Source organism: Culex quinquefasciatus, chromosome 2, assembly GCF_015732765.1.
Source record: "Culex quinquefasciatus strain JHB chromosome 2, VPISU_Cqui_1.0_pri_paternal, whole genome shotgun sequence".
Lineage (NCBI taxonomy): Eukaryota > Metazoa > Arthropoda > Insecta > Diptera > Culicidae > Culex > Culex quinquefasciatus.
The window spans coordinates 141677235-141688526 of record NC_051862.1 but is presented as its reverse complement, the minus strand read 5'-3'; the positions used below and the strand labels follow the sequence as shown (position 1 = coordinate 141688526).

At 42.7% G+C, this 11292-nt stretch overlaps 1 protein-coding gene across 1 annotated transcript; it reads left to right on the top strand.

The window, feature by feature from the left end:
- Positions 1-371: 371 nt before the first annotated feature.
- Positions 372-10762, top strand: LOC6037119 (WASH complex subunit 2). Its single transcript, XM_038254403.1, has 4 exons — positions 372-539; positions 1181-1273; positions 7066-10330; positions 10388-10762. The coding sequence occupies exons 1-4, from the start codon at positions 537-539 to the stop codon at positions 10501-10503; spliced, it is 3477 nt and encodes a 1158-aa protein (XP_038110331.1). The 5' UTR covers positions 372-536; the 3' UTR covers positions 10504-10762.
- Positions 10763-11292: the final 530 nt, after the last annotated feature.

The window sequence follows — 11292 nt, the reverse complement described above, 5'->3', positions numbered from 1 at the left end:
AGCACGCAAAAACCAGAAAATGACGAAATCGGCGAAAAATCTACTTTTTTCACTAAAACTGCAATAACTTTAAAATTTCAACGATGACCTATACTTAGTATACTTTTATCACATGAATCATTTAACTTAACTACTGTGAAATTTGACTTTTTCTATACAGTTATTCAGAATCAATGTTAAAAATAAAATTAATATGAATCAAAAGATATTTTCGTTTTTACTGTGCGTAGTTGGCTGCCTTTATAAAGGCAAGGGGGACTAAAGGCACTTAAAGACTCAGTTTTGCTTATCCGTGTAATGTAACGCCTCCAATCTTTTGTAACGCTTTGACCAACCCTGCAGCCAGGAGCTGTCAAAGTTCCTTGGAAACATGTCAGATTTTTTTTGTTATGATTCGACAAAATAAAAAGTTGAAAACAAAGTTTGCTCGAAATGGTACTTTTCCAGTGAAATTCGACACGAAATCTTTTAAAACCTTGTTCATAACGTACGGCAGATTACTCGCGATCAATCGGTGAACATCGTCACATCAAAACATGGTGAGTTATCGTGGAATAATAAACGATTACGCAGCTTTCATCCCCTTGCCAGCTCATTCTGCTTTATCTTGAGTGGCCTCCGAATGAGAAGAATGAAAGAAGAACGATCCCTGCACTGATAAGGATGCCGCTTCTGCTGACTTGAGCTTGCGCTTGATTGGCTTCGCCTCTTGTTGCCCAGTTTCTTCGATTAGCTCAGCTGTTTTGCTTTTGCAATCTGCTCCGGTTGGAACCGATTTGGAAATTGAAGGAGAAGGAGGAGGATCCACAATAAACTCTCCCAAATGTTCAGCTGAGTGGAACATTGCGCTGGTTGATTTAGTGTACTCCGCGCCGCGGGGTGGCTCTTAATCAATCTAGCACGATTGTTGAATTAATTTTTGGGGGCCGTCGTAGCACAATACGAGCTGCGCACATTCACCGCGGGAGCTGATTGAGTTGTTTAGACTTTCTTTGGCCATTAATATACGGTGGCCATACACGCGAACTCCAATTGAGTTGCATCTCGTGTGATTTATGCTCGAATCGAAAATGGTAATAGCGAAAATCGTACCGAGTTATTGTGGCTGCATTCGTATCGTTTGATTTCACAAATTGTGTGCCGTCTTTCACCTTGGATTAACGCTGTTTTTTTTTTGCAGGCACTGCCACCGGATGAGCTGCGAAAGCGGATTCCCCAGTGGTCACTCGAGTCGGACGGTCAGCTGCTGCAGTACATGGTGCAAATTTCGAAGGTAAGTCGATCAGTGCTGGAACTGAGAAATTGCGTATTGTGATTCGAAATTCAATAATACTTTATCTGAATTAACGTTTATACATAGAAGAGTAAATCTGAATATGTAAATAAAGTTCGAAACAAAAATCGATCAGATCTAATTTGTAATTTTATTGGACACGATAACTTGTTGGTTAAACTATGTATCATGTCAAAGAAAAACTAGCCGGAAATTTACATTTGTTCAAAATCAAATTTATAATTCGTTTTCGGCTTGCAGTTTTTGTTGAGACATGCGGAAACTTCTCAACCGGGCACCGGTTCCGTCAGCAGAGCAAATAAAACTCCTTCATTTACCACATGCTACAAAACTGTAATTTTATTTACAAATTAATTACAGTTAACAACGTTTACAACAAACAATAAACTTACATTTACGGTGACTTTTCGCAACTACTTTCTTAGCTGCGCCCGTGCTCCCGCTTGCTCAGATTGTTTTCAACTTCTGATCGATTGCCAAGCGACAGTACGGGCACCAGTCAAAACGAAAACAAACACTAATACCAACGTAATACGAGGGGATTCCTTCGGCCGTATGAGGGACGTGCTCCGTCACAACAAGTAATAATTTCTGATTTTCTGTAATTTAGGATTACGTAATTATGAATTACAAAAAAAATAATAGTACGGAGTTGCAATGTGTGATAATTTTACATTGTCGTTTTTTCGCTATAATTTTTCCCACGTGGCTAGTTGAACAATTTTGATAATTATGATTTTAGATAAGCAGAGCCGTGCCTTGGGTCGATAAATTGATGTAAATTTTCAATTTTCAATGTGGCTTCAAATAGCTTTTCAAAAAATAATTACAAACAAGTCATAAATATTCTGATTAAAAAAAAAGTAGTCAACGAAAATGAGTAAACTATGCTAGTTCGAAATGAAAATAAAGAGTACAGGTTAGAGTGGTCCAAATCCGGAGTTTTTTGGGGCTACCCCCTGAAATCAAAGATTGACCCATCACTAGGCTAAATTCCAAATTGGAGCTCATTCTAACCACGGGAACCCCTCCCTCCAATCGCTTAAAGTTTGTATGGGAAAAAGCGTCAAAATGTATGGAGAAAAGCAACTGTTTTACTTTTTTACCTGTGGAAGGCGCCATAATTATCCGATTCTTACCATTTCTCAAATGTAGAACCTTCATTAAATTTAGAACAACTTTCCCGAAGACACCATATTTTTAGGATTTTTTCCCGCGAAGTTATTAGCGCCCAAAACTGACCATTTTTGCGCGGCCAGCTGTAAGGGGCTACCTAACAACGATGTTTATTTCCAATTCGTACACGCACGTGCTCTCTCTCAGGTTCAAACTCTCACGAGCTTGCTTGCCTGCCGCTCGCGCTCTGTTTCTCTGCATGGACTTTTGTCGTCGTCGTCGTTTTCGTTTGCCGTTGCGCTGCGTTCCTGGCATGTTTATTATAATTTTCAACTAAAATAGCAGGTTTGTTTTTGTTTTTTTTTTTTTCTCAGAGGCAAAATCAAATGGTGCGCTAGTGTGTGTACGTGAAACGTCATAAAGCTCTATGTGGGAAAGGGAAGTAATTTGTGATTGTAGACGGTATTGTATTGATTCGCAGCATGTTGAGTCAACTGATGTGAATGTACCTGAACATCGCAGAACGGGGTTTCTCTTCCTTCCATTTCAGCTACCACCTATCTTCTATTCTTCTGATTTTCTAACACGGCTTCTGTATATTATCCTTCATTTGATTTCGATTTTACTTTTTTGATTCTCTTATCTCTCAACGCTTTTCCACTCTATTTAATCAATTGATGCTGCTGTAACAAACTGTCTGTTTTCCCTTAATTTGGCAGCGATGTCAATTTTGTTTATCATGCGCCTATTTTTTATTTATATATTTGAATAATTCATCTGCCCTATAAATTGCCCTTAATACAATCTAAGCTTGTTTGTTGCCTATATTTATTAACTTTTGTTTATTTATTTATCTATTGATTCTTTAAAATTAAAAAAAAACTATTTAATAGTCACTGTCCATTGTTTTCAATCATCACACTTTTTTCAAACAAGTGAGGTTCGAGCCCTTGCTCAATTTATGGAATGATCAAAGAATTAACACAAATACACATTACTATTGTACTTTTGCTATTTTTTTTAATAATATGCTTAGGACAATAAAATTGTAACAACACACCGCGACAGAAGAAATTGCAACAGATAAACATGATCCAACACTAGGAGAGATTTCCGGAGAAAACAACACACAGTAAATAACATTTAGATTTTCAATTCAAACTATAAATAATACATTTTTTTGCTTACACAACACAATGTACCACCCCCGGCTGAGTTAAAATGCGTAACCGGAAAAGAAGGTGTCGGTGCAACCCCGAAGGAGCAACAAGGCGAACGGAAGCTGTACAGCGAGTCGGAGCTGTGGGCCATTTACCGAGAATACAGAGTACGCTTGAGGCAGTGCAAGACACCCGAAAAACAGATTGATGTGATCGCACACTTGTTGACACATGGCGTGGGAAAATGATCATCTTCTTCAGTTACGTTTTTTTTTCTTTTATTATTTTGGTACCATTGACCCTCGGTCCTAACCTGGTCACAGCACCTAAAAGGACCTAATAAAAATAAGTTATGAAAAAAAAGAAGGTGTGAATGCCTGGCACGAGCACCGAAAGCGTGTTCTAGCGTGTTGCTCGTACTGACTCAGAGCAAGGGTGAGATGTAGGTGTAAGAGCAGTGTTTGTTCGTCGGGAACCTGGTGCATATACTTAGATTTTTTTACCGTACTCGGTAAAATTTTTACCGAAATCTCAACAGCCGAGCGCTCGGTAGCCAGCCCGGTAAAAATTAGATTTACTGGGTGCTCAGTAAACTTGCTTTTGACAGCTCCGGTTAATCTGTACCGAGGAGCTCGGTAAAATTTTAACGGGCACTCAGTTTAATTTCGGAACAATTACCGAGCTTACAGTAATGCCTTTTCCCCTTTTGGTTCATATTGATTTTGAAGGTTAGAATAACAAAAAAAAAACATTTATTTACAATAAAATTAACGAATTTAAAAGCACGCATGTTTCAGAGATCCAAAATAATAGTTTTGAAGTTAGTCCGAAACCAAGTTCTTAATAAACATTACTTTTTAACAGAATCATATCGTCTGAAGAATATCTCTGCATTTTATCTTGCCTGAAAGAAAGTTTATATTTAATCAGAACATCAATTTGTTATTAAATGAAAATAACCTTACCTCTAAAATAATAGCCAAAGTTTTTCATAAATGTGTTGTTTTTATAACTATTTAAGCAAATTTTCATCACACCGATAATTTTTAACCGTTTTCTAAGCGTCAGCAAAACACATTAAATGACAGCTAAGTTTCAACAGTTGAGCTCAGTAATATTTACTGAGTTCCCAGTAAAATTCACCAAAATTTACCGAGCAATCAGTACTTCAATTACCGAGCTGTTAAAAATAACCGAACACATGAGTTTACTGAGTTAATCAGCAGAATGAAATATCGTAGTTTGGTAATTTATACTGAACTTCAGTAATTATTTTACAGTAGCATGGTAATTTTGACAAAAACTACTGATAGCTCAGTAAAATATGACTTTTACTGAGCAATATCAGTAAAAAAATTACCGAGTAACGAATTCCTGATTTAGTGTGATAAGATCGGTCAAGGCCCGCTCTTATACTGAAAATTGCGAATTGCGAAAAACCAATGATGGCATTCGATTCAGCAGTTACCTTTGCGTTTAAAAAAAAAACATGAAAAAGTCTAGTTTATTTTGCCTTTTCTAATAAATATTGAAGGAATAAAATTCTACACCGTTGTAACGTCACGCTACATATCTGGAGTTTTTTTTGAAAAGGACCTATAAACCAAAATTTATTTTTTTGCTTTTTTGGTGTTTTTAGAACCACCTTGAGCAAAAAAATGAAAATTTGGTTTATAGGACCTTTTCAAAAAAAAAAAAAAAACTCCAGATATTTACTCGTAGGACAGCAACCGAGACGTTAAATACTTGGCCCAATGTTGATTCTTCTGGCAAATTTAACGTTCTTTTAGAATCTGTAAACATATTGAGCTGTTTTCTTTGAAATTTCCGAGTTATAGCAAAATAAAACTGAAAAAAGATACGTCAAACCGTTGTAACGTCACGGAAGAATGTGTCACCTACAAACTTATGTTTTCTACTAACATGACGTTTTTGATCAATCAATGGATAAGCTTCCACTCATACTTAAATTTTGAAATGATTAATTTATTTTAAGGAAGGAAACATTCAACTTGTGTCAGCCGATATCACAAGCCAAGAAAGGTTTCCCTTCTCAGTACAAGAAACGTAAAAGAAGTCGAACCAACTCTTACCTTATCATATTAATTTTGTTCATTGATGATAACATTTGAAATAACGAGTACTGATAATCCGGGTCATAGAATCAGTAAAGAGCAGTAGCAACAAGTGTTACTAACATTCCTGTCCCATCCACACGAGATCTACAAACTGACACGGCGGGCGCCGTTGGTGGCCAATGACTGTTGACTGTTCACGCAGAGATCCAAGTTATGGTAACCCTAAATTTTAAAATATTACGGCCCTGTCCAGCAACTGTGGGGCAACCATGGTGGTCTCTCACGCTCATGCTCAAAAGCTGAAAATTAGGCTTTAAATTTGTTTTGCCTTCCTCACGTTACTGAGGAAAGGCTATAAAATCACTCGAAAAATGAATTGAATTCTCGATTAGACCTCCTAGACCCACCTTCATGTATACCTATCGACTCAGAATCAAATTATGAGCAAATGTCTGTGTGTGTGGTGGGATGTTGATCAAAAAATTGTCACTCGATTATCTCGACATTGGCTGAACCGATTTTGTCCGTTTTGGCGTCATTCGATTCGTCTTGAGGTCCCATAAGTCGCTATTAAAAATTATGCAGTTTAGTTAAGTACTTGAAAAGTTATGCTAAAAAAACGATTTTAGCAAAAGTCCGGAAGATTGTAAAAAGGGTGGTTTTTGTAAGAAAACCCGTCATGCTATACATTTTCAGAAAGGTTTTTATAAGACCTTTCCAACGCGTCCAAAACATTAAAGATCTGACTATCCTATCAAAAGTTATAAGCACTTAAGTGTAATTTATACGCTTTTTGGAGGCCGGATCTCAGATATGTTGATGAAAACGTTGTCCGGAACTCTCATGCGACCTATCGTTGGATAGGTATTCAAAAGAGCTTTCCAATGCGTCCAAAACATTGAAGATCTGACAACCCTATCAAAAGTTATAAGCACTTAAATGTTATTTAAGCACTTTTTCGAGGCAAGATCTCAGATATTTTGATGAAAATGCTGTCCGGATCTCTCGTGCGACCTAACGTTGGATAGGTATTCAAAAGACCTTTCCAACGCGTCCAAAACATTGAAGATCTGACAACCCTATCGAATGTTATAAGCACTTCAGAGTTATTTATGTACTTTTTGGAGGCCGGATCTCAGATATTTTGATGAAAATGCTGTCCGGATCTCTCATGCAACCTATCGTAGGATGGGTATTCAAAAGACCTTTCTAACGCTTCCAAAACATTGAAGATCTGACAACCCTATCAAAAGTTATAAGCACTTAAGTGTTATTTACGCACTTTTTGCATTTTGGATAGCACCCTTTAAATGTGAGGAAGGCGCCAACCACCTAAGGGTGGATTAAGTAACGTTTTTTTTTTATTCTTGATTGAAGCTGTTGGTGATTCAAATACGGATTTTATTCCATTTTCCAGAACCTGGAGCAAAAGTGCAAGCAAACGCAGGACAACCTTGGCACCCTTCTGCTCCAGCTCGACGAAACGCACATCCGGTTCGCGAACGCCTCCAACACCTTCAACGGCGTGCAGCAGGTAAAGTTCGTCGAGAACCGCGTCAAAGACGACGACGAGAGCTTTTACTCGGTACGGGAGGAGGTCGAAGAGCCGGGCGAGCGACTCCCGCACGCGGACGTCTTTCAGATGGCGGTTGAGCAGTCGATCGCCAACATGTACAAGTGCTTCGAGAAGGTGACCGTTGAGCTGGGCAGCGACAGTGACAGTGAGGATGAGGACGAGGAGGCTGCTGCGGTGCGGAATACGGTGCTGCGGGCGGTTCAGAAGTATCCGTATATACGGCGACCGTTGCCACATATAATTGGGTCGCGGGAGTGGCGGGAGAAGTGGCACGCCGGGTTGATCGATTCGGAGGAGGAGGAGGACGGGGATGATGGTAAGGAGCAGTACTCGGACTCGAGCGAAGATACGGACGATACGGGGATGTTTGCGTCGCAGGCGACCAGTAATCACACGCCGTCGGAGTCGGAGGGTTCGGTTTGGGGGGTGCACGCAGATCCGCGAAGAAAACGGGCTCCGTCGGTTGATCCGAGCGTGTCTGGGGATGACACGATGTCGGTTCACTCGGCCACGTCCAGCGTACGGCGACCGCAAATGCCTCAAGCCAAGGTGCCTGTTCTTCCAGCAGCGGTGGCTGCATTCCGACCTCCATCGTTGTTCCCAGAGCAACCACCGCCGGACGATACGTACAGTGTGTCGTCGCGGACGAAGGTGGCAAACCTGTTCGAGGAGTCGGACGAGGAAGAGTCGACGCCAACGCATCAACCGGTCGCGCCACCGGTATCTTCCTTCTTCAGGGGGAATGCGCAACAGCAGCAGCAGCAGGCTCGAAAGACGGTTAATCTGTTTGAGGACGAACCGCCTCCGGCGGATCCGGGCGTAACCCCGTCCACCAGCCAACCTGCGGTGAAAAAACCGGTGAATCTGTTCATCGAGAGCGACGACGACGGTGGGAACGATGATTCGTTCAACAACAACTTCAATCGCAGCGAACCAACGCCCAAAAAGCTTGACGATGCGCTGAACAACAACGACGACGAAGACGATCTGTTCGTTCCGGTGAAGCAGTCCGTCAACGGCGCGACACGTCGAATCGCAAACCTGTTCGATGACGAACCGCCGCTGGATGACTTCGATGAAATTTTCAAACCCAAAGGCGATCGGAAGAAGCCGGTGGCTGGTGGGAAGTTGGTGCTGCCACCAATTGGAGTCAAGTCGACTCCTGCGGCAAGTCCGGTGAAGAAGGAGGAACCTGTGGCGGCGAAGCCGCCGATTGAGGTCAGCACTCCGAAAAAAGGCGTTAATCTGTTTGACGAAGAGGACGACGAGGAGATGTTTAAGCCCTCGGAGTCTACGACGCCTTCCAAGCCTAAAGTGAATCTGTTTGACGATGTAGACAGTGGCGATGAGGTGCCTCCGGTGGTGGTTTCAAGCAGCACTAGCAAACCGACGGGACAAGCGAGCATTCGGGCGGAGATCCTCAAGAAAAAGTCAATTTTTGATTCGGACAGCGACGAAGAAGTCGACGAGGAAGCGCTGTTTGGTTCCGCCGTGGAGAAAGCGAAAGAACCGGAACCACTGCCGAGGACGGTTGAGCCTCCGGCGGTTGCTCCTAGTAAGGTCGAAACTCCAGTTGTAGAGGTTTCTCCAGTAAGAGAAAAACCTCCCATTCCGGACGAACCTCCCGAGGAAGAAGAACCGTGGGACGTTCCTCCGGACGATGAATTTCCACACGTTTCCAACGATATCGACTACTTCTTGACAACGAACACGATTTCCGGTGGCGCGGAGAAAAAGCTAGAAGAGCCATTGAAAGTTGAAGGACCACCGCAAATCGAGACTGTTGCTGAACGTCCTGCGAATCTCCCCGTCCCCGAACCGAAAAGTGCCTTAAGCTTCAACTCCATCGGACTGTTTGACGACGTGCCTCCGCCGGATGACGACGAGTTCGACGAGGTTCGTCCTGGCCAGCAGCAGCCGGCAACTGGCGGCGATCCCGCCGAAGACATTTTCGGATCTCGACCAAACAGCGGTAACGCCGCCAACGCAAAGCCCAACCACCGCTATCTGTTCATGGACGACGACGGACCACCGCCGGACGATCGGGACGAAGTCGACGAACGCAAGCAGGAGCCGACGCCGCCGGTTTCGACGAAAATTTCCGCCATCATTGGCGAGATGCGACAGAAGGGGGAAGTTGAGGAAGTTCGCGAAAAGCCTAAGATCAACCGGCTGAGCGCCAAAGTTAACATCAACGTGAACGCTCTGCTGCCGGGAGCGCGAAGACCGGCGGCTGCTCCGGCAGTGGCGGACGAACCGGATGTTCCTGAGGTGAAACCTCCGCAGGCGGACCCGGAGCTTGGAACGGGAAAGTTGACCCAGTTGAACAAGGGTAGGGCGAAGATTCAAACCAAACGGAAACCGCCCTCGCGGCAAACTCGGCGAGCCAACTACGAAAGCAGTTTGAAACAGGACGTTCCCGCTGAAGAATCTTCCAAGGAGACTCGCGTGGTTGTTGGTTCCGAGGTGAAGCCCCAGCACGTAGAAGTGACCGCAGCCCACTTACAGATCCCGAACCAACTGCTGGCCAGTGAACTGTCGATGAAACTCGCTCAACCGAAACTCTTTGAGGACGAAGACCTCGAGGAAAGCAAGCTGCTTCCAGCAGCACTAGAACCAAAGAAGCCCGCCGTGGCGGTCGCAACTCCGAAAGCCTCCTCCAAACTGTTTAGCGACGACGAGACGGACGACGACGACCTGTTTGTCAAGCTGGCCAAAACTGCGCCCGCGAATCCTCCACCACCGAAGCAGGTCGCGCAGATTCCTGCTCCACCCAAACCAACGCCATCAACCGTCCCCCCCAAGCAGTCCATTTTCGACGAGTCCGACGACGACGATGACCTGTTCTCGAGCAGCAAACCTGCTGTTGCGAGAGTGGCGCCTGTTGCAACTTCAACGCAGCCCACCAAACCGAAACCACCGAGCGAAAAGAAGGTCAAGAGCATATTCAGCTCGGACGAGGACAGCGACGACATTTTCGGCAGTTCGAAAAAGCAGGCGCTTCCCCCTCCCAAAGCTGTCGACAAGAAAACGGCTACAAAAAGCTTGTTCGGCACCTCGGACGGTGACGATGACGACGAGGATGACCTGTTTGGGACGAAGAGTAGTAAGTTATCGCATCAGCTAGCAATAAAACTCATAACTAACATATTTCTCCCCGTAGAATCTGCACCGAAACCGACCTCGTCCCAACCGAAAAAACAGGACAAGCCCGCCATCCTTTCGGCAACGTCGGCACCTGCGTCCGATGACCCACTGGCGGATCTGCTGCGATCGTGAAACCCCTCTTCCGCTTTGGAATCGAACAAGAAATCGAACAAATTAAACTTTAAGTTTGCGAAGTAGAATCATCAGAAAATTTGCATGCCCCTCCGTAGCAGATCAAATTGAGTATCGCTTGAGAAAAAAAAAGTCTAGTCAAAATTGGTTGGCGGTTGCCACGTCGCGAGGATTTCGGGTTTAAATACATATATTGTTTGAAGCATTCCGGTAAGCTTAAGTGCACGCTCAGCTATTACGAGAAAATGTGTGTTGATGATGTGTTTTGTTTGTTTTGTCTTCTTCTGTACAAACTCTGAGATGTATCGCCCAACATCGAACGCTTCTTGGGTTTTAGTACATGTAATAATTTAATAATCCGGCAAATTGTAATTTTAGCAAGATGAATATTAATGCTATTAGAGATATTGTAATACACATCTACATTAACGTTGTTGTTATGAATTTTTATGTAATAATAAGCTAAAATAGTGAACCATTACACAATAAAATTATATATTCTTAGCTAATGGAATACTGTTTTGAATTTTATTTCCTAAAACATATTTTTTCTGAACATTGCTAAAGCCTCAAATAAAAACAACATGTTTATTAAAAATTTCGAAATTCAATATAATTATTGGTATATTTTTTCAAACAACATTATTATTTTGTCATAGGCAAAAATCAAAATTATACTACAAGCTTATTCTACTGAAAATGTCTATAATGTATGGTTAATCGAGAAATTAAAAGTGCAACATGGAGTTAAACTTTCTGTCAAGTTGCTGTGAATTTTACCATGACAGC

What these genes read in the sequence shown, in the direction of transcription:
- LOC6037119 (XM_038254403.1), top strand. An exon ending in ACATGGTGCAAATTTCGAAG is followed by an intron (nt 1,274 to 7,065) that starts GTAAGTCGATCA and finishes TCCATTTTCCAG; the next exon opens with AACCTGGAGCAAAAGTGCAA. An exon ending in CCTGTTTGGGACGAAGAGTA is followed by an intron (nt 10,331 to 10,387) that starts GTAAGTTATCGC and finishes TTCTCCCCGTAG; the next exon opens with AATCTGCACCGAAACCGACC.